The sequence below is a fragment of the Thalassophryne amazonica genome, chromosome 23 (assembly GCF_902500255.1).
Source record: "Thalassophryne amazonica chromosome 23, fThaAma1.1, whole genome shotgun sequence".
Classification (NCBI taxonomy): domain Eukaryota; kingdom Metazoa; phylum Chordata; class Actinopteri; order Batrachoidiformes; family Batrachoididae; genus Thalassophryne; species Thalassophryne amazonica.
The window spans coordinates 6,166,180-6,194,138 of record NC_047125.1 but is presented as its reverse complement, the minus strand read 5'-3'; the positions used below and the strand labels follow the sequence as shown (position 1 = coordinate 6,194,138).

General features: G+C 43.3%; 2 protein-coding genes and 1 long non-coding RNA gene across 5 annotated transcripts in view; 2 read left to right on the top strand and 1 right to left on the bottom strand.

Annotated features, from left to right (window-relative positions):
* Positions 1-27,959, top strand: part of LOC117504829 — a 252,950-nt gene that overhangs the window by 45,618 nt on the left and 179,373 nt on the right. The window lies entirely within an intron of this gene.
* Positions 38-26,806, top strand: LOC117504834 (zinc finger protein OZF-like). 3 transcript variants are annotated; one of them, XM_034164380.1, is made up of 5 exons: positions 38-270; positions 1,878-1,999; positions 2,080-2,275; positions 19,563-20,922; positions 26,725-26,806. In XM_034164380.1, exons 2-5 carry the CDS (start codon positions 1,880-1,882, stop codon positions 26,744-26,746), a joined length of 1,698 nt encoding a protein of 565 aa, XP_034020271.1. In that variant the 5' UTR covers positions 38-270; positions 1,878-1,879; the 3' UTR covers positions 26,747-26,806. The 3 variants fall into 3 exon arrangements, with proteins under 3 accessions (XP_034020271.1, XP_034020270.1, XP_034020272.1); XM_034164379.1 differs by lacking the exon at positions 38-270 and having other exon boundaries at positions 1,849-1,999; XM_034164381.1 differs by lacking the exons at positions 38-270; positions 19,563-20,922; positions 26,725-26,806 and adding an exon at positions 25,787-25,982 and having other exon boundaries at positions 1,849-1,999.
* Positions 20,933-27,573, bottom strand: LOC117504875. The gene is made up of 3 exons (XR_004558933.1): positions 27,348-27,573; positions 26,509-26,629; positions 20,933-21,037 (listed from the first exon to the last, which is right to left on the bottom strand). It is a non-coding gene; the product is annotated as an uncharacterized LOC117504875 (long non-coding RNA).

The following is a 27,959-nucleotide window of genomic DNA, read 5'->3' as shown; positions in this document are numbered from 1 at the left end:
CACCGTGCAAACGTCGAATATGTTTTTTTTTTTTTTTTTTTTTTTAAGAGAACCAGACCAACAAAATCCGACAATAAGACGGAAGAAGAAGAAAGACGACGTGAGCACGAAAACGTCCAAGAGCTTTGAAGGTTGATGAAAGTTGAAATAGCGGCTAACTGCTAATCGCGGAGAACTGAGAAGGAAATAGTGAATTTTTTTAAAAAGAGAAGAAACGAGTTAAAGTGTTGGATGATGTTTTCGAGCCTGAAGTTTGCTGATACAGAGCAGGTTGGTACACCAAACTTTATTTTAGACCAGCTCCACCACATTCATGTTTACCACCGCAGTGAAACTAGTTTTACGTTAGATCTTCGACAGACATTTGCACCGGTTTTCCCTTACGTCCTCTTCGCGCCAGTTAAACCTGTTCTTTGCTCCGGCTACAGAGCGACTCTGAGCAAGCCACATTTCAAGTGCGCCCGTATTGCAGACGTTACAGTAAACAAGCGGCGATAGACAGCTACGTCGAGTACCAACTTCCTGTTTTCAAAATAAAAGTGGGATGTTCAAACCAGAGATGTTTAAAGCTACCGAGGAGATGTTGAGCAAAAATGCTAATGTTTACGTTTAAAATTAATTATAAAAATATTAACCTATTTAAAATGAAAAAACAAATGGTGTATCTCATGCAGCCAGTGGGGCGCTGGAGTACTGTTATTCCACATGGATTTTGAGTCAATTGATCACATGACCTGGAAGCTCCACTGGCTGCATGAAATACACCTCTTGTTTTTACATTTTAAATCTGTTCATATTTTTAATAAATGTTTATATATAAATATTAGCATTTCAGCTCAATGACTTCCAGGTCATGTGCTCAATTGACTCAAAATCCATGTGGAACCATAGCGCTCCACTGGCTGCATAAGATACGTCTCTTGTTTTTGCATTTTAAATCGGTTCATATTTTTAATAAATTTTAAATGTAAACATTAGCATTTTCGCTCAATAGCTTTAAACAGTATCTCTGGTTTGAATATTCCACCTTTTTATTTTGAAAACAGGAAGTTGTTACTCAACGTAGCTGTCTACTATCTCCGCTTGTTTACTGTAACGTCTGCAATACGGGCGCACTTGAAATGTTGGAGTAGCTTGCTGGAGGTTTAACTGGAGCAAAGAAAACGTTTACCTGCAGTAAAGAAGAGGGAAAACCGGAGCAGATGTCTGTCGAATATTCAACTTAAAACTAACTTCACTGCGGTATTTTTACTTCATAGATTTGAGTTATTACGCTGGAGGTTTTATTTAGCCAACACAAAAAATACGCATTAAAATTACATTTTCTTATGATTAATGATTTAAATACATGATAAATCAGAAATTTTTTATCGTGGTATGGAAAATGCAAATAAAGAAAAAAAAAACCCATAGTGAGCCGTTGTATTTACTCTGACTTCTATTTGATTGCAGACAGTATACACATCATGTATTCGTACATTTCACAAAAAAAGTTGGAACTGGGGAAATTTAGGGCAAGTAATGAAGTAAAAATATTAAGTGCCGCTGGTGGTTGTAATCATGAATTGGTCCACCAGCATTCGCCACAAAAGGCTGAGACTTTGATGAGCAGAGGATTTCCTATTTATTTAAACACGGTTTTCAGATTTCAGTTTATTTCATTTATATGGTGCCAAATCACAGCAAAGCTGCCTCGAGCTTAACACAAGTAAGGTTTAAACTTACCAACCCCTAGAGCTGGCAGCAGTGTAAGGAAAAACTCCCTCTGGTGATATTGAGGAAGAAACCTCAAGCAGACCAGACTCAGAGGGGTGATTTGAAGGTAAATGCACATTTAAATGAAAATGGGTTGTGTCCTTTTAAATTGTTCCTTACAGAGATGCAGCAGCTGTTTGTGAGTAAAGAAGATATTCTCCCTAAGCAACAGGAATGGAATCTAAATCTAAACCAAATGGTCTCAAAGCCTCCAAACATTAAAGAGGAACAGGAGGAACTCTGGGTAACTCAGCAGGGAAAACAACATCATGGTCTGGGGAGGCTGATCTCACTGAGTTTCCTTTCTTTGTTGTCTCTGTGAAGAGTGAAGATGAAGAGAAACCACAGTCATCACAGCTTCATCAAAGTCAAAGCGATGAGAGCAGAGAAGTTGAGCTTCTTACCTCTAACTCAAGTGAACACAGAACACTGAAAATAGAAGCTGAAGGAGACGACTGTGGAGGATCACAAACAGACAGCCACTTGGGTCCATGCAGTCATTTACAACCAGATGCTGATGGTAAGACTGAAATATGGGAGACCCTTAAGTGTAAATCCACCACAAATTACTAGATACAGAAAATGTTCCCAACTGACATCTGATTTCCTTCACATTTTAAATGTGTCAATAGTACCCATAAACTGTAGAATTTCAGCATTTTGTCTTTCTGATTGGTCATCAGTTAACTTCTAAAGTTTTTACATAGTGACAGTCATCAGTACAGCTGAGTATTCCTTCAAAACTGAGCACATGATCAATGATGAAGACATGTAACATGTAAATCAAGTGTATACAAAATGACAAACACAATGAAAATTTCTAAACTATAGAGTCTTGTGTGGTTCTCACCCGTGCAATGTTTTTTCAGTAAAATGAGTCATGACCCCTCCCCCCTAATTCAAGTCACATCTCAGAAACTAACAAGGATACAATGCTGAAATTTACACACTGTTTATTAACACTAATGACCTCTGAGATGGTCAGTCAGGAGGCCTTCAGTGAGATCACAAGGACTGGCTCAAAATTTACATCATCCATTTGGAATTTTTTTTTTTTTTTTTTCCTTCAGTGCATATCTGTGTATGTAAAATGATGAATCTAGTGTAGAATCAAATTGTCGTGTTTTTTCTCCTTGCAGTTAGCAGGGCATGCATATGATTGAATGAGTGAGTGAATGAGCAAAATGTCTGTCAGTAACTTCATAAAAATGACTGCATATTCAGCTCTGACACTTTTATATTCTGACAGATATCAGTGAAGACCAGTGAACCTGCTATTTTGACCCGTGTTGGTGCATTTTAACATAGAAAATGACCACACCGTAAAGACAGAACAGCCTTGACTGACTGTGAGTGATTAAATACTGGCATCTAGTGGTGATCTAGTAGAATAAATCACAGGGTTCTGGTCACCATTGCTTGTGTTTTATGTATCGTGTCATTCACTTGCCTCCAGTGTGGAGACCTGGGGCCTCACGTACAAGATAAGATGAGCTTTCTTGATCCCACATCAGGGAAAATCACTTGTTGCCGCAGTAAAGGGAAAAAAAATTACATTAAAGAAAGGTGACTAAAGTATATTGCAATGTTTGCTGGTGGGTGCATAAATACCAATGTGAACAGATTACATGAAAAATAGAATATAAGTGAGTATAGCTATGCTACAGTATGTGGCAGAGTTTAACCCTCTGGGGCCGTCGCCGTCGTATATGACGGCTAAGACCAAGCTTTTCTAAATTATAAATAACTTTTGAATGATAGGAAATAGAAACTTACTTTTTTTGCCGAAAAGTTAACTCCGTGGACTTTCGAGCCAGCCATCGGCCATCTTTGTACTCCTCAAAGAAGCTGTGTGATGACGTGTGCAATGTGAGTGTCCAATCGGAATTGGTTCACCATCACACGGTTTTCCAAAATCCAATCGTAGGGCAGATTTCCCTCACGTGAAAAGCCAAAGATCGTTTTCAGGAGTGATATGTTACTAGCTGGCCTGTTTGAATAGCCCCCTGGGTGCTCTAATGAGTACATACATACTCGGTGTGCCCTGTGCCATTACTCACAGTGATCAGTGAAAGCAGACGGAGCACCTCTGATGACAATCTCATGTGCTCAAACAAAGAGTGTGTAACTATCAGGATTGCTCCACTAGTTTGCATGTGAATGTTACTGGATAACTCTGTTGCTTTCTCTGCGTAAAGCACTGTTTACCATAATCAATGGACAACAAAACGCATGGAACATTTTGTATATATTGTTCAAAATGTGCATTTGTGTTTATTCTTTGAACCTTTTTGTTGTACAGTCTTTCACACAAGACCTCAAATTACCTTTTTAAAGTGTCAAAACAGTTGTTTTTTATAGTTTGTGTGTTTTGAATAAATGTGTGTGGAAAATTATTTTTCGCTTTATTTTTTCCTTGCCTATTTTTGATTGTAAACATTTATTACACTTATAAAACACAAGAAAAACATATATTCTGAAAGCACAGGTTGTCCTGAAAAAAGAGACATAAAACCTGATTGTGGGATGCAGGGAGAGCTGTTAACAGCAATTATAGAACATTTATGCCAGGCGAGTGAACTGTCCAAACAAATGCCCTCAGACCACAGAGGGCTAAAGATCATTTGTGGTTCGCATGTCAAGTTGCCAGGTAGAATCTTAACCAGACTCAACAACAGATGACATCACAGTTGGACCAGATGGCTGTTGATCGGCATTTTGTAGTCTGAGACCAAGTTCTTTGGTGCCACAACACACATCTGGTCTAAGTGCATCCTTCTGTGGTCCTGGCACAAGTTAGAAAAGGGTAGGAGATCAAAATTCTGTGATTACCACTCCAGAAGGAAGGAGTATGACTAGACGGTGTCACGCTGACTTGCTGAGGTGGTATCAGGGTCATGCATGTAGGCCTGCTCCATCTTGTGGCGTTATTAGCCACATACTTGAAGAAGTTATTTAAGATGCTGAGATTGTAGGGTTCCCTTGGAAGAACTCTGAGGCTCTGGAGTCACTTTATGTGAAACATATGCATTGACCAGGTGGTCAGTGTATAGTGAGGTGGAAGAGCTATTTGAATTTCCTTCTCTTTTCCAAGACACTAGGTGTCCATGATGTGGATATACAACCCCTGGCATCATTAACACCTAAACAGAAAAAAAAACAAGGTTACAATGGGCTAAGGAAAAGCAATCGTGGACTGTGTATGACTGGATGAAAGTCATATTCAGTGATGAATGTCGAAACTGCATTGGGCAAGGTGATGATGCTGGAACCTTTGTTTGGTGCTGTTCCAATGAGATTTATGAAGATGACTGCCTGAAGAGAACATGTAAATTTCCACAGTCATTGATGATATGGGGCTGCATGTCAGGTAAAGGCACTGGGGAGATGGCTGTCATTACATCATCAATAAATGCACAAGTTTACGTTGATATTTTGGACACTTTTCTTATTCCATCAATTGAAAGGATGTTTGGGGATGATGAGATCATTTTTCAAGATGATAATGCATCTTGCCATAGAGCAAAAACTGTGAAAACATTCCTTGCAAAAAGACACATAGGGTCAATGTCATGGCCTGCAAATAGTCCGGATCTTAATCCAATTGAAAATCTTTAGTGGAAGTTGAAGAAAATGGTCCATGACAAGGCTCCAACCTGCAAAGCTGATCTGGCAACAGCAATCAGAGAAAGTTGGAGCCAGATTGATGAAGAGTACTGTTTGTCACTCATTAAGTCCATGCCTCAGAGACTGCAAGCTGTTATAAAAGCCAGAGGTGGTGCAACAAAATACAACCCCTGGCAATAATTATGGAATCACCGGCCTCAGAGGATGTTCATTCAGTTGTTTAATTTTGTAGAAAAAAGCAGATCACAGACATGACACAAAACTAAAGTCATTTCAAATGGCAACTTTCTGGCTTTAAGAAACACTATAAGAAATCAAGAAAAAAAATTGTGGCAGTCAGTAACTTACTTTTTTAGACCAAGCAGAGGAAAAAAATATGGAATCACTCAATTCTGAGGAATAAATTATGGAATCACCCTGTAAATTTTCATCCCCAAAACTAACACCTGCATCATATCAGATCTGCTCGTTAGTCTGCATCTAAAAAGGAGTGAACACACCTTGGAGAGCTGTTGCACCAAGTGGACTGACATGAATCATGGCGATGTCAATTGAAACAAAGGAGAGGATTATCAAACTCTTAAAAGAGGGTAAATCATCACGCAATGTTGCAAAAGATGTTGGTTGTTGACAGTCAGCTGTGTCTAAACTCTGGACCAAATACAAACAACATGGGAAGGTTGTTAAAGGCAAACATACTGGTAGACCAAGGAAGACATCAAAGCGTCAAGACAGAAAACTTAAAGCAATATGTCTCAAAAATCGAAAAATGTACAACAAAACAAATGAGGAACGAATAGGAGGAAACTGGAGTCGACGTCTGTGACCGAACTGTAAGAAACCGCCTAAAGGAAATGGGATTTACATACAGAAAAGCTAAACGAAAGGCATCATTAACACCTAAACATAAAAAAACAAGGTTACAATGGGCTAAGGAAAAGCAATTGTGGACTGTGGATGAAAGTCATATTCAGTGATGAATCTCGAATCTGCATTGGGCAAGGTGATGATGCTGGAACTTTTGTTTGGTGCCTTTCCAATGAGATTTATAAAGATGACTGCCTGAAGAGAACATGTAAATTTCCACAGTCATTGATGATATGGGGCTGCATGTCAGGTAAAGGCACTGGGGAGATGGCTGTCATTACATCATCAATAAATGCACAAGTTTATGTTGATATTTTGGACAATTGAAAGGATGTTTGGGGATGATGAAATCATTTTTCAAGATGATAATGCATCTTGCCATAGAGCAAAAACAATCCTTGCAAAAAGACACATAGGGTGAATGTCAATGAGCAGATCTGATTTGATGCAGGTGTTAATTTGGGGGATGAAAATTTACAGGGTGATTCCATATTTTTTTCCTCAGAATTGAGTGATTTCATATTTTTTTCCTCTGCTTGGTCTAAAAAAGTAACCGTTACTGATTGCCACAATCTTTTTTTCTTGATTTCTTATAGTGTTTCTTAAAGCCAGAAAGTTGCCATTTGAAATGACTTTAATTTTGTGTCATGTCTGTGATCTGCTTTTTTCTACAAAATTAAACAACTGAATGAACATCCTCCGAGGCCGGTGATTCCAGAATTATTGCCAGGGGTTGTAAGCAGTGTCACTTCAGTCAAGCAGCACCTTTATAGGCTGGCACACTGCAAATTGTAGTGTCTAAGGGAAGAGATGTCTTGTATGTTGGATATGGGAGTGATAGAACATGGGCAGAGTGAATGGACTTCTCCCATGGTTCTTATCCCAAAACCAATAATATATCCAGAGTTTGTATTGACTACAGGAAGTGGATTTCATCATGGGGGGAGTTGGGGTGTTAATGTTTTACTGTGTAATCGTGATCGTCACAGTGTTTGTATAATGCGCATCACCAAGCGTTCTTTTTTAATGACATCGTGCAAGTTTTATAAATCTGCGGACACTGATCTGTATAACAGATACAGATCAGGATCCGCGGAGTTCCACGGAGTAAAATTCCAGTCAAAGCGTGGCTGTTAAGACAGTTGCTGTAAAGCGGGACTGGCTGCATGCTACGGCAACGCTGTACACCTCCTGCTGCAAGATGCTGTTTTTAGGCTAAAAGTAGCATGTGGACATCGCATACTTTTAGATTCATCAAGTTTTTAAAAGAAGAATTTTGCGGCATGTCTGTGTCACGGAGAGACGTCGGACAGAGGGAAGATGGCGAATTAGAGACTTTTTTCATTGGGGAAAAAGACAGTGGATTTAATTCACAAGAATATAAGGGTGATTCTTAGACTACGGGCACTTATTATGTCCTTTGATCATATTGTATGAAAAACAGAAAAAAAGGTAAATTTTGTTGTGAAAGTGTAGTGACACGGACCCACAACAGGGGGCGCAAATGAACGGACAATAGGAGAAGTCAAATTTGAACACTTTACTGTTGTGAATGCCACAACTACACACAGCAGATTATAGAATGTATACAAAGTCAATGAAACAAGGTGTCGTGTGGGCAGGCTCGACGATAGGAGACGTCTGTCTGGAGAAGAACCGGAACCACACGATTTCCTCCGCCACCGAACCAGGAGAATACTGGAGCCGCCAGGTTCCGAGTCACCCAGGTGGCCACAGTCTCCGCGTGTCAGATCTGGTACTGCTGGCTAAGAGCAAAAACAGTCAGGTGTGGGTGTGTGTACACCCCGTAACAAGTATGGTGGTTATTCCACCTCCACCTCTCATCCACACTCGTGCAGCTACTGTCAATCACTTATCTGGCGGGATGCAGAGCGAAGCAGTCGCGGCATACGCCGGTTCTTCAGGAAGACAGCTGCAACAACGTATTTACTGAAAACAACGTTAGTAACACAGAAAGTTACCTCCTTGGTAGAACAATATCTCGGCGACGTGGTGGAGGTGTCATCCTGCTTTTATTAGGGGTGAGGCGCAGATGATTGGCGACAGCTGTCACAGCCGATGAGTGACAGCTGTCACCCCGGCCGCTCTTGTGGGGCGGCAGCGCCCTCTCGTGCCTGAAGCCCGCACTTCAGACGGGGCGCCCTCTGGTGGTGGGCCAGCAGTACCTCCTCTTCTGGCCGCCCACACAACAAATTTCACACTTTTATAGTTATCTTTACAATGAAAGTGTGTTAAGAAATTTGTTCTAGTAGTCTATGATGACTTTTTCACCTTTTTTCAGCATCATTATATGCAAATATTGCCGTTTTGTGCTTGTCCCACACCCAGACTTTTGATCTTCAGTGATAAAAATGAATGGTAAAGAAACGTTTTTTCTAATGTTTTAAAATATCTCTGAATAAAATATCAGTAAAATAATCAAAACATAATTGGGGTATTCAATGTCATACAACTGTTGTGATTTTTTTAAAACAAAATGTAGTTGTCCCACACTATTGCCGTAATTTCCACCACAACACTGTAATGTCCCTTTAAACAGTTTGTATGAAAGATTGTTTGGGTAGTTTCTATGGAGATAAACAGTGACATCAGAGCACATGTATATAGCGCCAAATCACAGCAAACAGTTGCCCCAAGGCGCTTTATATTGTAAGGCAATGGTGTGGTGGAAATTACATTTACAAGGCCAATAGTGCCTGTAGTTAAAGAATCACCCATAAGTGACTTTTTTACTATAAGATGTGTTACTGATATTTTACCATGATTTTCAAAATATTCTACAGGCTTTAGCTGTGGTTTTTGAAATGCTTTAACAGTCTTTTCAGTCTTCATGAATATCATGAAGTTTAATTCTTCTGAGTTGATGCATAATTTGGTTTACAATGAAAAGGAAACTCATTCCAGGTCCTACTTCCACGTCATATTCTGTTATTTCAACATTATCATTGGCAGGTCAAATGACAGGTTGAATTGAGGATCATATGCACTTCTTTTGAGATTTTGTTCTCCCAGGAGATGCTGGAAATGTATCATTAGATACATAATTGATTTGTTTTCTGGGGCCCTGTGGACCCTAGATCTCTGCTCATGGGGGGGCTGCACCCCCCAACCCCGTGCAAATTTTCCTCAGATTTCACAATTTTCATTTCACAGCCCTGCAGGAAAGTGAATCAGGTGACCAAGGCTGATGCATTTCCCATTCCCAGATTGGAAAACTGCATATACAGGATTGGCAGAACAGAGGTTGTGTCAAAGTTGGATTTACTGAAAGGTTATTGGCAGGTACATCTGACCCCACGGGCCAAGGTCATTTCCACTCATGAAGAATGCTCTTCGCTGCTTTTCAGGTGAATATAAACACCGTAACAAATGAGCTCTGTAGTCCCCTACGTTGATGATGTGGTTATGTACAATGACTCTTGGGGAGAGCACACTGATCATTTGACAGGTTGTAAAAGGCAGGTCTAGTTGTGAATTTGCTAAGGTGGGACTTTGGAAAATGGCAAGTGACATATGGGAGTTGTATTTGTGTTGGCGACCCTCCTGTCCTGTGCACCAACAGCATTTCTTGTGAATTGTTCTGTGAATTGTTTCTGTAATTTATGTTTGTAGCATAGCCCAAGCAGAGGGTCACCCTTTTGAGTCTGGTCTGCTTGAGGTTTCTTCCTCTGAGGGAGGTTTTCCTTACCACTGTTGCTCTGGGGGTTGGTAAGGTTAGACCTTACCTGTGTAAAGCGCCTTGAGGCAACTCTGTTGTGATTTGGCGCTATATAAAGGAAAATAAATTGAAATTGACATATCTTGGGAATGAGATTGGGCAAAGAAAGGTGATGCTTTGTCATACCAAAGTGGAGGCAGTTCTTCTAGTACCAACAAATGAATGAAAACGTATGACAGTGTTTGGTATGTCTGATTTTTACAGGAGGTTTGTTCCTAATTTGGGGATGGTTATAGAGACACTGACTGATCTCTTTAAGAAATGCAGGGTTCTCACTAGCATCAGAACAGTGTAACGGCCCATTACGCTGCTGCATGAAAAAATTACGCTGACATTGGGCCATTACATTGTTTCCAAGGGTGTGTAGCAGGAAAATTATAATTTCTCATCATTTCTTCATTTCTGATCATCATCAAATGATTATTTCTGATTCTGGTCTCGCAGCAGGTCCACAATCAAACTACAGAAATTAACCTTTTTTATTATGCATCAACCTCAGTCAAACCCATTTAAAGATGTCAATCACGACTCACTTTTCTGCTGATTAAAGTCGCTATTGGACTATTGTCTGTTATTGTGGGCAAGAAAAGAAAATCATTTGCCTGCCGTTTCACACCAGTTTTTTTTTTTTTTTTTTTTTTCTGTTCCTCATGACATGCCTTTTCCATAGGACTAGCGCACAAAGGTTCTCTGGTGTGGATCATTGCACGTATGGGAATCTTTCTTGCGGGAAAAGTTCTCTGTAGCCGCTAAAGTTTTCCTGCCGTGTGCCCCGCACCGAGCTCTGGGGCACAGGGACAGCAGGGCCAGCTTCCCCCTCTGAAACATTATTGCCTGCATTTTGAGCACCAAATTCTGTGAAGTAAAGCCATCATTTTTTTATTATTATTATTATTATTATTATTATTACTCTTTGTTACAGCCTTACTTTAAAGTCAAAAGAAACAAGGCATCAGGCCAAAACACAGAATAGTGTAGATGTGTGTCAGGAACATCAGAACTGCTAATTTATACCCAGCAGTTTATTCAAGAAAATCCTTATGTTTTTTTCTTACATTAAATAACTTGTAATTAAAATAGTTTTAAGTTTAAAGAAATCTTTGATGTTTATAAATTAAAACCATAACTCATCTGTTGTTGTTTCAGGTGAGATGATTTCTTGATTAACATAATGACCCTTGGACACTTATTTTTAGACAAAATAGCATGAAATGTAATGTGTACATTTTTAAGTCTGGTAGATTCATTAATTCATAGCTGCATTTCAGCCAGGAAAAAAAAAGTCACTGTAAATAAATATTTATTATAAACACAACAGGAGATGATGTAACAATGACTGCAGTACGTTTGTTCATTAGGATTTCTCATGATTAAATACTTTTTTGAGTTATTTCAACATTAAATCATGCCCTCATTGACTATGTGATTGCTTTTAGTGTTCTAATCAGGACAGAGTAATTACTAAAATATGAATTTCACGATTCTAGTGATTGTGAATGTTTTACAGTTATGCACAATAGCATACATGTCAACCCCTTTGAGGGTCCACCTGTATAACCAAGTGATAAAATCCATAAAATCAACACAAAATCCTTATAACCTCCAAATCACACATAACTGGGTTTTTGTCCACATATTACGAGTTGCCACAATGCCATTAAAGGTCAGTGTTGTGTGAGCCGCTGAAGAGGAGGTACTGCTGGCCCACCACCACCAGAGGGCACCCTGCCTGGAGTGCGGGCTCCAGGCACCAGAGGGCGCTGCCGCCTCACAGGAGCAGCCAGGGTGACAGCTGTCACTTATCACCTATGTCAGCTGTCACCAATCATCTGATCATCAGTGGTATATCAGCAAGACGACATCTCCACCTCTTTGCCGAGATATCGCTCTACCGAGGAGGTAACGTTCTCAGCCGACTATATTGTCTTCCTGACAGGAATACCTGTTGCTTTGTGTGTTTGAATAACAGATATTGTGTTGTTTTCTTCCGACGAGAGGTGGAGGTGGTTTCCCACCATACGTGTTGCTGGGTGCAAACGCACCCACACCTAACTGTTTTTGTTCCTCGCCAGCAGTACCAGATCCGACAAGCGGAGGCAGTGGCCACCTGGGAGTTCGGGACTTGGCGGCTCCAGTATTCCCGGGGTTCGGTGGCGGAGGAAATCGTGTGGTTCCGGTTCTGCTTTGGACAGACATCTCTTATCTTCGAGCCTGCCCACGTGACACATTTTGTGAATTGACTTCTTTTCTATTATTGTAATTCGCCGTGTTTGTTGTGCTTATTCACAACAGTAAAGAGTTGTTATTTGACTTCCTCCATTGTCCGTTCATTTGCGCCCCCTGTTGTGGGTCCGTGTTCCTACACTTTCACAACAGGATATCTCGGCCAACGTCATGGACCCCGAGGGGCGTCAACCGGCTGTTGAACGGCCAATGGAAGAGCAGGGCACACAGGCGTCTGCAGGAGGAATGATTGGTGAGTTGCAGCGTATCCTCACCGCTTTTACGGCTCGGTTGGATCTGATGACCGAGCAGAGCGTCCTCCTTAACCGCAGGGTGGAGGCTCTCGCCGCGCAGGTGGAAGCGCGCCCTCAGGGCGCTGCTGCGGCTCCCCCTCCTGTCGATCCTGTGCGCAACAGTGACGTTCCACAGGTCGTTCAGCGACCCCTCCCACCTTCCCCTGAAGCATACATAAGCCCTCCAGAGACGTGCGCGGACTTCCTTATGCAGTGTTCGCTCGTCTTCGCACAATGTCCCGTCATGTACGCGACTGATGCTAGTAAGATAGCTTATGTGATTAATCTGCTTCGCGGTGAGGCACGCGCTTGGGCTACAGCGCTCTGGGAGCAAAATTCACGGCTCCTTCAGACATATGATGGGTTTGTGAGGGAATTCAGAACAGTGTTCGATCACCCAAATAGAGGAGAGACCGCTTCAGCCGTGCTGCTGTCAATGAGACAGGGGTGCCGGAGCGCAGCTGCTTATGCAGTCGACTTCCGCATCGCGGCTGTGAGGTCCGGCTGGAATAGCACTGCCCTCCGTGCCGCCTTCGTAAACGGACTGTCATTGGTCCTGAAGGAGCACCTGGTGGCTAAGGACGAACCGCGGGATTTAGACGGGCTTATTGATCTCGCTATACGATTAGACAATCGGTTAGAAGAACGCCGTCGGGAACGAGACGAAGGGCGTGGCCGGGCACGCGCCGTCCCTCTCCCTTCCGGTTCCGACCGAGTTCCGCCCACCCCACGCTCCACGGCCTCTACACTCCGTGTGGTTACAGCTCCCCCTGCTGATGAAGCTATGGACACGAGCAGGGCCACATTTAGGCCACCAGATAGACAGAGGAGGCTGGTCCGCGGAGCGTGCTTTGTTTGTGGCTCAATAGAGCATCAAGTGAGGGACTGCCCCGAATGGTTAAACACCAACGCCCGCCCCTAGAAACTGGGCCAGGGGTGGGCCAAGACATTCACGTGGGACATACCCATATTGCCACACGACTCCCAGTTACAATCCTTTATGAGGACTTAACCCTTCAGGCCCCAGCACTGGTGGACACGGGCTCTGAAGGGACTCTGCTAGACAGCAGATGGGCCAGGGAGGCAGGGCTCCCTCTGGTGGCGCTTACTTCACCTGTGCAGGTGCGGGCACTAGATGGCTCCCTGCTCCCTCTAATCACACATAAGACACCACCAGTAACCCTGGTGGTGTCAGGGAACCACCGGGAGGAGATCGAGTTTTTTGTGACTCCTGCCACCTCCCGTGTGATTCTTGGGTTCCCCTGGATGTTAAAACACAATCCCCGGATCGATTGGCCGTCCGGGGTAGTGGTTCAGTGGAGCGAGACCTGCCATCGGGTATGTTTAGGTTCCTCGGTTCCTCCCGGTTCCCAGGCTAGGGAGGAGGTCAGAGTCCCGCCCAATCTTGGGACGGTGCCGGTGGAGTACCATGACCTTGTGGATGTGTTCAGCAAGGACCTGGCGCTCACCCTTCCCCCGCACCGTCCGTACGATTGTGCCATTGATTTGGTTCCAGGTGTTGAGTTCCCGTCCAGCAGGCTGTACAACCTCTCACGACCTGAGCGCGAATCAATGGAGACCTACATCCGGGACTCGTTAGCTGCCAGGTTGATCCGGTCCACCTCCCCGATGGGTGCAGGTTTCTTTTTTGTGGGAAAGAAAGATGGCGGACTTCGTCCATGCATTGATTACAGGGGGCTGAACGAAATCACGGTTCGTAACCGATACCCGTTGCCCTTGTTTGATTCAGTGTTCACGCCCCTGCATGGAGCCCAAATATTCACAAAGCTAGATCTTAGAAATGCGTATCACCTGGTTCGGATCCGGAAGGGAGACGAGTGGAAGACGGCATTTAACACCCCCTTAGGTCACTTTGAGTACCTGGTCATGCCGTTCGGCCTCACCAACGCCCCCGCAACGTTCCAAGCATTAGTTAATGATGTCTTGCGGGATTTCCTGCACCGATTCGTCTTCGTATATCTAGACGATATACTCATCTTTTCTCCGGATCCTGAGACCCATGTCCGGCATGTACGTTAGGTCCTGCAGCGGTTGTTGGAGAACCGGCTGTTTGTGAAGGGCGAGAAGTGTGAGTTTCACCGCACTTCTTTGTCATTCCTGGGGTTTATCATCTCCCCCAACTCCGTCGCTCCTGATCCGGCCAAGGTTGCGGCGGTGAGAGACTGGCCCCAACCTACCAGCCGTAGGAAGCTGCAACAGTTCCTCGGCTTTGTAAATTTCTACAGGAGGTTCATTAAGGGCTACAGTCAGGTAGTTAGCCCCCTGACAGCCCTGACCTCGCCAAAAGTCCCCTTCACCTGGTCGGATCGGTGCGATGCCGCGTTCAAGGAGTTGAAACGGCGCTTCTCGTCTGCACCTGTTCTGGTGCAGCCCGATCCTAGTCGCCAGTTTGTGGTTGAAGTGGACGCCTCGGACTCAGGGATAGGAGCCGTGCTATCCCAGAGCGGAGAGACCGATAAGGTCCTTCACCCGTGTGCCTATTTTTCCCGCAGGTTGACCCCGGCCGAACGGAACTATGACGTCGGCAATCGAGAACTCCTTGCGGTGAAAGAGGCTCTTGAAGAGTGGAGACATCTGTTGGAGGGAACGTCCGTGCCATTCACGGTTTTCACTGACCACCGGAACCTGGAGTATATCAGGACCGCCAAGCGGCTGAACCCCAGGCAAGCCCGCTGGTCACTGTTCTTCGGCCGTTTTGACTTCCGGATCACCTACCGCCCCGGGACCAAAAGCCAGAGATCGGATGCCTTGTCCCGGGTGCATGAAGACGAAGTCAAAACGGAGTTGTCGGATCCACCGGAACCCATCATCCCGGAGTCCACTATCGTGGCTACCCTCACCTGGGACGTAGAAAAAACCGTCCGGGAGGCCCTGGCACAGAACCCGCACCCCGGAACTGGGCCGAAGAACAAACTTTACGTCCCACCAGAGGCCAGGGCTGCAGTCCTGGACTTCTGTCATGGCTCCAAGTTCTCCTGTCATCCGGGGGTGTTAAGAACCGTGGCAGTTGTCCGGCAGCGCTTCTGGTGGGCGTCCCTGGAGGCCGACGTCCGGGACTATATCCAGGCCTGCACCACCTGCGCCAGGGGCAAGGCTGACCACCGCAGGGCATCGGGACTGCTCCAGCCGCTGCCTGTGCCTCATCGCCCCTGGTCCCACATCGGCCTGGATTTTGTCACGGGCCTCCCGCCGTCCCAGGGCAACACCACCATCCTCACGATAGTGGACCGATTCTCCAAGGCGGCCCACTTCGTGGCCCTCCCGAAGCTCCCTACTGCCCAGGAGACAGCGGACCTCCTGGTCCACCACGTCGTCCGGCTGCATGGGATTCCAACAGATATCGTCTCCGATCGCGGTCCCCAGTTCTCCTCGCAAGTCTGGAGGAGCTTCTGCCGGGAACTGGGGGCCACGGTGAGTCTCTCGTCCGGGTATCATCCTCAGACCAACGGGCAAGCAGAACGGGCCAATCAGGAGGTGGAACAGGCCCTGCGCTGCGTGACAGCCGCGCACCCGGCGGCCTGGAGTACCCATTTGGCCTGGATCGAGTATGCCCATAACAGCCAGGTGTCTTCAGCCACCGGGCCTCTCCCCTTTTGAGGTATGTCTGGGGTACCAGCCCCCGTTGTTTCCGGTGGTTGAGGGAGAGGTCGGTGTGCCCTTGGTCCAGGCCCACCTGCGGAAGTGCCGTCGGGTGTGGCGTGCCGCCCGTTCTGCTTTGCTAAAGGCCCGGATGAGGGCAAAGTCCCATGCAGACCGTCGGCGGACCCCGGCCCCTGCGTATCGGCCAGGGCAGGAGGTGTGGTTGTCGACAAAGGACATTCCCCTCCAAGTGGACTCCCCTAAACTGCAGGATCGTTACATCGGTCCCTTCACGATCCTCAAGGTCATCAGTCCAGCCGCAGTGAGGCTTCGGCTTCCGGCCTAACTGCGGATCCATCCTGTTTTCCATGTGTCCCGGATAAAGCCGCATCATACCTCACCCCTCTGTACTCCGGGTCCGGCACCGCCTCCTGCCCGGATCATCGATGGCGAGCCGGCTTGGACTGTGCACCGGCTCTTAGATGTCCGTAGGATGGGCCGGGGCTTCCAGTATTTGGTGGACTGGGAGGGGTACGGACCTGAAGAACGCTCCTGGGTGAAGAGGAGCTTCATCCTGGACCCGGCCCTCCTGGCCGATTTCTACCGCCGTCACCCAGACAAGCCTGGTCGGGCGCCAGGAGGCGCCCGTTGAGGGGGGGGTCCTGTTGTGTGGGCCGCTGAAGAGGAGGTACTGCTGGCCCCACCACCACCAGAGGGCACCCTGCCTGGAGTGCGGGCTCCAGGCACCAGAGGGCGCTGCCGCCTCACAGGAGCAGCCGGGGTGACAGCTGTCACTTATCACCTATGTCAGCTGTCACCAATCATCTGATCATCAGTGGTATATCAGCAAGACGACATCTCCACCTCTTTGCCGAGATATCGCTCTACCGAGGAGGTAACGTTCTCAGCCGACTATATTGTCTTCCTGACAGGAATACCTGTTGCTTTGTGTGTTTGAATAACAGATATTGTGTTGTTTTCTTCCGACGAGAGGTGGAGGTGGTTTCCCACCATACGTGTTGCTGGGTGCAAACGCACCCACACCTAACTGTTTTTGTTCCTCGCCAGCAGTACCAGATCCGACAAGCGGAGGCAGTGGCCACCTGGGAGTTCGGGACTTGGCGGCTCCAGTATTCCCGGGGTTCGGTGGCGGAGGAAATCGTGTGGTTCCGGTTCTGCTTTGGACAGACATCTCTTATCTTCGAGCCTGCCCACGTGACACATTTTGTGAATTGACTTCTTTTCTATTATTGTAATTCGCCGTGTTTGTTGTGCTTATTCACAACAGTAAAGAGTTGTTATTTGACTTCCTCCATTGTCCGTTCATTTGCGCCCCCTGTTGTGGGTCCGTGTTCCTACATTTTCACAACAGTCAGGATCATTAGTATTTCCTCCACAGTTGAATTTCAAACAATAGAGATCTAGTATTCATGCGTCAAGATGAATTTTATAGAACTGAATGTGTCAAATTTAGTTTGTTTTTTTTTTTCCACAGAAACAAGAACTGTGTGTCACTAATGGAAATACATTAATAAAAAAATGAAAAATCGAATATAATGAACAAAATAAAACATACCTCAGAACTTCACCAAGTGTATCTAAAATCGCCTCGCCAGTGCAGATGTTGCAGACTGGCATGTCGATGATCCTCGACTTCGCCCCTCTGTTTATTAGGAATGGGTATCGATAAGATTTTAACGATATCATTATCGATTCCGCTTATTGATCCGATTCCCTAATCGATACCTCTGGTGAATTTTTTGTGTACTAAAAGTAGGCTTTACAGGTTTTCTATGTCACCAGGTCAAAGAGCTTTTTCTTATCGTGCACACGCTCTGTGGAACGGTCTTCCTGCGACCGTGAGGCAGTCGGAGTCCATGGACATTTTTAAGTCAAGACTTAAAGCCTATTTTTATTCTCTTTCTTATGAATAGTTTTTATTTTTATCTGTTTTATTGTTTTATTACTGTTTTTAATTATGTATTTGAGTTTTTAAATTTTTATTTATTTAAATTTTTTATGTTGAACTGTTCTATGTGAAGTGCCTTTGAGGTGGCTTTTGTTGTGATTTGGCGCTTTATAAGCCGATTAAATTGAAATTGAACAACATTTTATTGAGTCTTAAAATAAATAAATATGAAATTGGTCACTGGATCCTTAAACTTTGGATATAATAAACTCTACATGGTGGATCCTTGATCTCTGGACATAAATAGAAATAAACAAAATCTGTAGTTTTTGTCAAAAGCATTTCCTTTCAGACATTATTGGCATAAATGTCTTTCCATACATCTGAGTTGAGCTCTTGCAGCTGACTGTGCTTCACATGAGGATATAATTTATAAAGAATACAGCACATCTCATTTTGGGAGGGGAAAAAAAAAACGTTTTAGTGGATGGTAGTTTATTGTCTGTAATACAATGTTTGTAAGAGGTGCCATTTTATTTAAAGTGGCGATTCATTTTGAAGCTGTTAATTCTGACCGGACTCTGTCTCGGCAGAGCGTTTGGAGCTGTTCCAACGGAACGGAGGACGATTCTCGTTTCACGCTTCAAAGTGGAGTCACGCTGCAGAAACGGTTGATTACAGAGCAGCTGCAGCCCAAACCCTGAATATCTGTAAGACTTTATTTGTACGTCCGTATGACTCTGAAACTCGGAAAAAATCTGTATAATTTACGGGCAATCTGTATAGGTTGACATGTATACAATAGGGGCGGGGCTTCTTCTACCTGTCTTTTTGCTTGAACTTTGACTTCATGGACATGTTTAATGATTCATTCATTTAATGTTATAATAAGGAAAAGGTTTGTTTTTTTTCTCTTCAAAATAAAGGCCTATGGGCTTATAAAGGCCCTTCATAAGCCCATAAGGCGAAAGCCTCGGGGGGGGGCTAAGCATCCCCGAACCCCTGGCTTTTTAAGGTGATTTTTCCATCCCACTACTCTGGGAAAAAATCCTGTTGAGAACCATGAAACATGTTATTTGTTTGGGTGGATGCCTGTGAGTGGACTTTTGGAGGTGTGAGAACCATTTTGTTGTGTGAACCTGTGCAGTGAGCTCCTAGTTTTGATGTACTTCAAGCTTGCTGTGGATACATGTGACATTGATGTGGGGGCAGTACTCCTAAAATCGGACTAAACAGAGCAGTGACATATTTTGTCAAAAAGGCTAAACAAGCGGGGGGTTTGGGGCTGTGTATGTGTATTTGTTGCAGAGGGTTTCCATGGTTACTGTTGGTAGGCAACAGGATGGTCAAAAACAGACATACCTATGTATACACATAATCACATATAGATATCTGACTTTTTTATATACTATGTCTATATATAAAGATACAAACTGTACCGGAGTGTGAGTCAGTTAGTCTCATCACCATATTTGTGTAAATGTAATGTTTGGCTGAAGTTGACTGTGTGTGGAATGTAAAACACATCAGTTTCATTTGTTCTTTGCAGACATGCAGCAGTTGTCGCTGATTAAAGAAGAAACTCTTTCTGAACAGCAGGAGTGGAATGTGAATGTTGACCAGGTGGACATTAAAGAGGAACAAGAGAAATTCTGGGTCAGTCAGCAGCTTCAGCAGCTGGAGGAGGCTGATATCACCAAGTTCTCTTTCACTGCTGTTCCTGTGAATAGTGAAAATGATGAAAAACCAGAGTCATCACAGCTTCATCAAAGCCGAAGTGATGAGAGCACAGAGGCTGAGCCTGTAGCCAGCAGCTCATCTGTACACAGAACACTGACAGCAGAAGCTGATGGAGAGGATGATGGAGGACCACAACCAGCCAGCAACTCACGTCCAAACAGTCATTTACAACCAGATACCAGTGATAAGAGTTCGAAGACTTATGAGTGGAAACAGGCCAGTGACTTTAGCAATTTCTGTGTTAGTCCAAGCAAAGTATGTGGCCACATGAAGTATTCAAAGAAATACAAGAGAAGAGAAGCAAGTGAGAAACTATATTGTTGCCCTATCCGTGGTAAAATGTGGAAACAAAAAAACACTATGAACAGACAAATGGAGAATCATCCAGTTGAGAAACTATTTGACTGTCTTGAGTGCGGTAACGGATTTAGTCAAAAGGGCAGTCTGACCAAACACGTGACAGTTCATGCAGAAGAAAAAACATTTCGCTGTCCTGAGTGTAGTAAAAGATTTATACGAAAGGGCACACTGGACATGCACATGAGAGTTCATACAGGGCAGAAACCATTTGTCTGTTCTGAATGTGGTAAAAGATTTAGTCAAAGTTGCAGTCTGACCAGACATATAAAAATTCATACAGGCGAAAAACCATTTGGCTGTCCTGAGTGTGATAAAAGATTTGGAGAAAAGGGCAATCTGGAGAAACATTTGAGAATTCATACAGGGCAGAAACCATTTGTCTGTTCTGAGTGTGGTCAAAGATTTACTCAAAGTTGCAGTCTAACCAGACACACACAAATTCATGCAGGAGAAAAACTATTTGGCTGTCCTAAGTGTGGTAAAAGATTTATAGGAAAGGGCAATCTGGACATGCATATGAGAGTTCACACAGGACAGAAACCATTCATTTGTTCTGAGTGTGGTAAAAGATTTAGTAAAAGTTGCAGTCTGACCAGACACACAAAAATTCATACAGGAGAAAAGCCATTTGTCTGTCCTGAGTGTGATAAAAGATTTGGACAAAAGGGGAATCTGGACATACATTTGAGAATTCATACAGGGCAGAAAGCATTTGTCTGTTCCGAGTGTGGTCAAAGATTTGGACAAAAGGGCAACCTCAACAACCACATGATAATTCATACAGGGCAAAAATCATTTATCTGTTCTGTGTGTGGTCAAAGATTTGGACAAAAGAGCACCCTGAACAGACACATGATAATTCATACAGGACAAAAATCATTTGGCTGTTCTCAGTGTGGTAAAAGATTTGGCCAAAAGGGCAACCTGAAAACCCACATGATAATTCATACAAGATAAAATTTTTAAGCTATCTATATAAACTATATGACAATGTGTCATAAATCTCTTACATTCATAGGTATGTTACTGTATTTTGATTGTGCAATACGTCAGACAAAATAGTGGTTGTCAGTGATGTTTATATTGCTTATTGCCATTGCGACCCACCCCAGTGGTATCGACAGTGGAAGCCATTAACTCCTTCAGAGTTGTCATTTATGTCTTGGTGGCTTCCCTCATGTCTCCTTGCATACCTAGTGTTTCAGAACTGCCTACTCCAGGCATATTTACCATGCAGAATGTATTGTCTATTTATTAAGTGATGTAAATGAATTTCAAGACATATTTATTGACTTCAGAATGTTTGTGTCCATCCTCTGACTTTCCTCAAGAAAACTGGTTGTAAAAATCATGATGTACTTTTGTTATACTAAAGGATCTCATTATTCCTGCATCTTGTTATTCCGGCTTTGCTATTTTTATTTATGCCATTATCGGTGTACTTTGATCCATGGATGAGCAGACACGATAGGTGGCAGTGTTTTGTCTGAAGGGTACGCCCATAAAGTGGGTATGAAGGGAACAATGACAGATTCCATCCAGGAGTCTCTGAGGCCCTGTCTGGACACAAAGGACCAAAAGAATGTAATTCTCAAGAAAGAAAGAGGATTCAATGCAAGGAGCAATACACTGAATCTACACGTGTGTGTGTGTGTTTTGTGGGGGTGCGTGGGAACCCCCATTTCCCTGATAATTCACAACTGAGAAATCTAAGCACAACTGACCAGAAAGAGTTAAAAGTATGACTGTTTATTTTTTAACTTACTGGCGTTTAATGAAAAATTAAGGCAAATTATGATGTTTTTAGAAAACTGCTTCCCCTACATTGTTATGCTTCCAGGCTAACAAGAATCTCCCCACTGGCCAGAAACATTTTAATAACGTCAACAAAATCCTTCCAAATAGCCATTAATTTGGATGTATGTAATAATTTCAGGGCATCCAGAGCCCTTTGCTTCTGGTGTTCTCGTACACAAACAATCTTCTGTTGAGTAAAAATTAGTTTTATGGTGACCTAACATTGCACTTATCATCTAATTCATATATATTTTATCTTTCCAGTGATCAGCTGCCTATATGTTCTCCAATGCCATATACCAACACAGGGCAGAGTAGCTACCTAAACTCTGTGAGATAAATTGTCTCGTCAATAGTTTTATATCCTCATTGAGGACAACTTTGGATGCTGTAGCTCCTCTGAAAAAGAGAGCCTTAAATCAGAAGTGCCTGACTCTGTGGTATAACTCACAAACTCGCAGCTTAAAGCAGATAACCCGTAAGTTGGAGAGGAAATGGCATCTCACTAATTTAGAAGATCTTCACTTAGCCTGGAAAAAGAGTCTGTTGCTCTATAAAAAAGCCCTCCGTAAAGCTAGGACATCTTACTACTCATCGCTAATTGAAGAAAATATGAACAACCCCAGGTTTCTTTTTAGCACTGTAGCCAGGCTGACAAAGAGTCAGCTCTATTGAGCCGAGTATTCCTTTAACTTTAACTAGTAATGACTTCATGACTTTCTTTGCTAATAAAATTTTAACTATTAGAGAAAAATTACTCATAACCATCCCAAAGACATATCGTTCTCTTTGGCTGCTTTCAGTGATACCGGTATTTGGTTAGACTCTTTCTCTCCGATTGTTCTGAGTTATTTTCATTAGTTACTTCCTCCAAACCATCAACATGTCTATTAGACCCCATTCCTACCAGGCTGCTCAAGGAAGCCTTACCATTAATTAATGCTTCTATCTTAAATATGATCAATCTGTCTTTATTAGTTGGCTATGTACCACAGGCTTTTAAGGTGGCAGTAATTAAACCATTACTTAAAAAGCCATCACTTGACCCAGCTATCTTAGCTAATTATAGGCCAATCTCCAACCTTCCTTTTCTCTCAAAAATTCTTGAAAGGGTAGTTGTAAAACAGCTTAACTGATCATCTGCAGAGGAATGATCTATTTGAAGAGTTTCAGTCAGGTTTTAGAATTCATCGTAGTACAGAAACAGCATTAGTGAAGGTTACAAATGATCTTCTTATGGCCTCAGACAGTGGACTCATCTCTGTGCTTGTTCTGTTAGACCTCAGTGCTGCTTTTGATACTGTTGACCATAAAATTTTATTACAGAGATTAGAGCATGCCATAGGTATTAAAGGCACTACGCTGCGGTGGTTTGAATCATATTTATCTAATAGATTACAATTTGTTCATGTAAATGGGGAATCTTCTTCACAGACTAAGGTTAATTATGGAGTTCCACAAGGTTCTGTGCTAGGACCAATTTTATTCACTTTACACATGCTTCCCTTAGGCAGTATTATTAGATGGCATTGCTTAAATTTTCATTGTTACGCAGATGATACTCAGCTTTATCTATCCATGAAGCCAGAGGACACACACCAATTAGCTAAACTGCAGGATTGTCTTACAGACATAAAGACATGTATGACCTCTAATTTCCTGCTTTTAAACTCAGATAAAACTGAAGTTATTGTACTTGGCCCCACAAATCTTAGAAACATGGTGTCTAACCAGATCCTTACTCTGGATGGCATTACCCTGACCTCTAGTAATACTGTGAGAAATCTTGGAGTCATTTTTGATCAGGATATGTCATTCAAAGCGCATATTAAACAAATATGTAGGACTGCTTTTTTGCATTTGCGCAATATCTCTAAAATTAGAAAGGTCTTGTCTCAGAGTGATGCTGAAAAACTAATTCATGCATTTATTTCCTCTAGGCTGGACTATTGTAATTCATTATTATCAGGTTGTCCTAAAAGCTCCCTGAAAAGCCTTCAGTTAATTCAAAATGCTGCAGCTAGAGTACTAACGGGGACTAGAAGGAGAGAGCATATCTCACCCATATTGGCTTCTCTTCATTGGCTTCCTGTTAATTCTAGAATAGAATTTAAATTCTTCTTCTTACTTATAAGGTTTTGAATAATCAGGTCCCATCTTATCTTAGGGACCTCATAGTACCATATGACCCCAATAGAGCGCTTCGCTCTCAGACTGCAGGCTTACTTGTAGTTCCTAGGGTTTGTAAGAGTAGAATGGGAGGCAGAGCCTTCAGCTTTCAGGCTCCTCTCCTCTGGAACCAGCTCCCAATTCAGATCAGGGAGACAGACACCCTCTCTACTTTTAAGATTAGGCTTAAAACTTTCTTTTTTGCTAAAGCTTATAGTTAGGGCTGGATCAGGTGACCCTGAACCATCCCTTAGTTATGCTGCTATAGACGTAGACTGCTGGGGGTTCCCATGATGCACTGAGTGTTTCTTTCTCTTTTTGCTCTGTATGCACCACTCTGCATTTAATCATTAGTGATTGATCTCTGCTCCCCTCCACAGCATGTCTTTTTCCTGGTTCTCTCCCTCAGCCCCAACCAGTCCCAGCAGAAGACTGCCCCTCCCTGAGCCTGGTTCTGCTGGAGGTTTCTTCCTGTTAAAAGGGAGTTTTTCCTTCCCACTGTCGCCAAGTGCTTGCTCACAGGGGGTCGTTTTGACCGTTGGGGTTTTTCTGTAATTATTGTATGGCTTTTGCCTTACAATATGAAGCGCCTTGGGGCAACTGTTTGTTGTGATTTGGCGCTATATAAATAAAATTGATTTGATTTGATAGGCCAGTTGATGTGTTCTTTGGCAAATTGTAACCTCTTCTGCACGTCTTTTATTTAACAGAGGGACTTTGCGGGAGATTCTTGCAAATAAATTAGCTTCACACAGGTGTCTTCTGTCACAGCACTTACAGATAACTCCAGACTGTCTTTGATCATCCTGGAGCTGATCAATGGGTGAGCCTTTGCCATTCTGGTTATTCTTCTATCCGTTTTGATGGTTGTTTTCTGTTTTCTTCCACGCGTCTTTTTTTTGTTGTCCATTTTAAAGCATTGGAGATCATTGTAGATGAACAACCTATAATTTTTTGCACCTGCGTACAAGTTTTCCCCTCTCCAATCAACGTTTTAATCAAACTACGCTGTTCTTCTGAACAATGTCTTGAACGTCCCATTTTCCTCAGGCTTTCAAAGAGAAAAGCATGTTGAACAGATGCTGGCCTCATCCTTAAATAGGGGACACCTGATTCACATGTTTGTTCCACAAAATTGATGAACTCACTGACTGAATGCCCCACTACTATTATTGTGAACACCCCCTTTTCTACTTTTTTTTTTTTTACTAATAGCCCAATTTCATAGGCTTAAGAGTGTGCATATCATGAATGCTTGGTCTTGTTGGATTTGTGAGAATCTACTAAATCTACTGGTACCTTGTTTCCCATGTAACAATAAGAAATATACTCAAAACCTGGATTAACCTTTTTAGTTTAACCTTTTTTTAGCACTACTATTATTCTGAACACTACTATATATAGTGTCCATAGCTAATTGCCTTCTCTGCAGTTTTGACGACCTGCCGCAGTGGTTTCGTCTCAGCCAGGGTGATATTGCCATACCACACTGTAATTACCACTGGTGAGGATACTTTCAACGAGTCCTCTGTAGACTTGGGTGAGGGACTGAATTTAAGTCCTACCTTCTTCAGCATCCTGATAAAGTGCAGCCTCTGTTGAGCTCTTTTCACTGTTGTTACAGTCCCCCCCCCAAATGAGACCGAATGAAGAATGTGACCGATGAATGTGTGTAAAACAAACATCCATTAGATTGTTTCTCTGCAGACATGCAGCAGTTGTTGCTGATCAAAGCAGAAACTCTCTCTGAACAGCAGGAGTGGAATTTGACTATTGACCAGTAGGTCATTAAAGAGGAGCTCTGGGTCAGACAACAAGGACACCAGTTGGAGGAGGCTGTTGTCATGAAGTTCTCTTTCACTGCCGTCCCTGTGAAGAGTGAAAATGATGAAAAACCTGAGTCATCACACTTTCATCAATGCCGAATTGATGAGAGCACAGAGGCTGAGCCTGTAGCCAGCAGCTCATCTGTACTCAGAACACTGACAGCAGAAGCTGATGGAGAGGATGATGGAGGACCACAACCAGCCAACAACTCAGGTCCAAACAGTCATTTGCAACCAGATACCAGTGGCAGGAGTTTAGACAGTTCTGGAACTGAGACTGATGACAGTTATGACTGGAAACATAGCAGAGAGCTTAGTTCAGGTTTTAACTGTCTGAAAAACAGGAACATATCTGTTGGTCCCAGCAGTTGCAACATTGCAAAGAAACAACTTATTTTCTCTGAATGTAAAAAAGTATGTGGTCAAACCAACTATTCAAAAAAACACAGGGGAAGGAATACTAGACAGAAATCATTTAGTTGCCCTATCCAGAGTAAAAAGGGGAGACAAAAGAGCACGTTGAACAGACAAACGAGAAGTTATACAGGAGAGAAACCATTTGGCTGTCTTGAGTGTGGTAAAGGATTTGGTCTAAAGGGCAACCTAAACAAACATATGATAATTCACACGGGACAAAAACCATTTGTTTGTTCTGAGTGTGGGAAAAGATTTAGACGAAAGGACAATTTGAATATACACATGATAATTCATACAGGACAGAAAGCTTTTGTCTGTTCTGTGTGGAGAAAGATTTGGGCAAAATGGTAGCTTGAGCAAACACATGATCATTCATACAGGTGAAAAACCATTTGTCGTGAGTGTGGTAAAAGATTTGGACTAAAGGGCAACCTAAACAAACACATGATTATTCACACAGAACAGAGGTGGATTGGAGTTCCTACTGGACACGAGCCTCGAGTGTCCTTGGTCCCACTGTGAAGGGGTTTGCCAGGAGAGATCTTGGTATGAGGATGTTTCAAAAGAAACAAACCTCAGCTAAAACCTCCACAAAGCGCCTAGGCACCAGGGCATATGAAGAAAATGGTGCAACTTCTCCCAGTGCTGCGGGGAGACATCTCCTCTGTAGCAGCACTCAGCTGTGTCATCCACCAGATCAGCGGTGTCATCCACCAGATAGTTCTGATCCTGGACACCAGCAACAACACCATCAATGGGCTAAAAGAATCCAGTGAAACTGCATCAGTGTAAATTGGTCCATTGGGGAGAAGAAAAAGATCTCTCACTGCTCCGCTTACTCAAACTTGAGAAGTCGGGCAGGAGATCAAAGGCAGTTTGAGGAGAGGAAAGGTCACCATCTTGAAGAGAGCCCTCGGATACAAAGTCAGTAATGTTAAGGGTGCAGCTTTAGACCCCGGGTCTGGAGCCCACTGCACTCTTGTAGAAGGAAATTCAAGGCAAATGAAAAAAAACCCGACAGAAACCATTTGTCTGTTCTGAGTGTGGTGAGAGATTTGGACAAAATGGCAGTCTGACCAGACACATGAGAATTCATGCAGGTGAAAAACCATTTGGCTGTCCTGAGTGTGGTAAAAGTTTTGGGCGTAAAGCCATTCTGACCATCCACATGAGAATTCATACAGGACAGAAACCATTTAGATGTTCTGAGTGTTGCAAAAGATTCAGACAGAGGGACCATCTGATCAAACACATGATAATTCATACAGGAAACACAGAAAGTGCTCAGTGTCCATGTTCACAGCCCCTATGGGCTCCATCTCATCATGTTTGTGCACAAAAATCTGCAGCTTCAGACATTTAGTTCTTGTTCTGACTACACTTAAAGCTGTATGGCCTTTGTTGTATTTATTTATTTAAGTTTTAAAATGAATTTTCTTTGGCACCACTATAATTTTAGTCCTTAGCATTTAAATAGTATGATATTGCCAATATTATCTAAATTTGCACAGTCTAGAAAAAAATGTAGAAATTCAAGCAACCGGAAGCCATGGCCTACATTTGGTAGTGACATCATAGATCATGCAAGGGATGCTGGGAAGTCACTGTAAAGAAAGGCAGCATGACGTCAGCTGGCT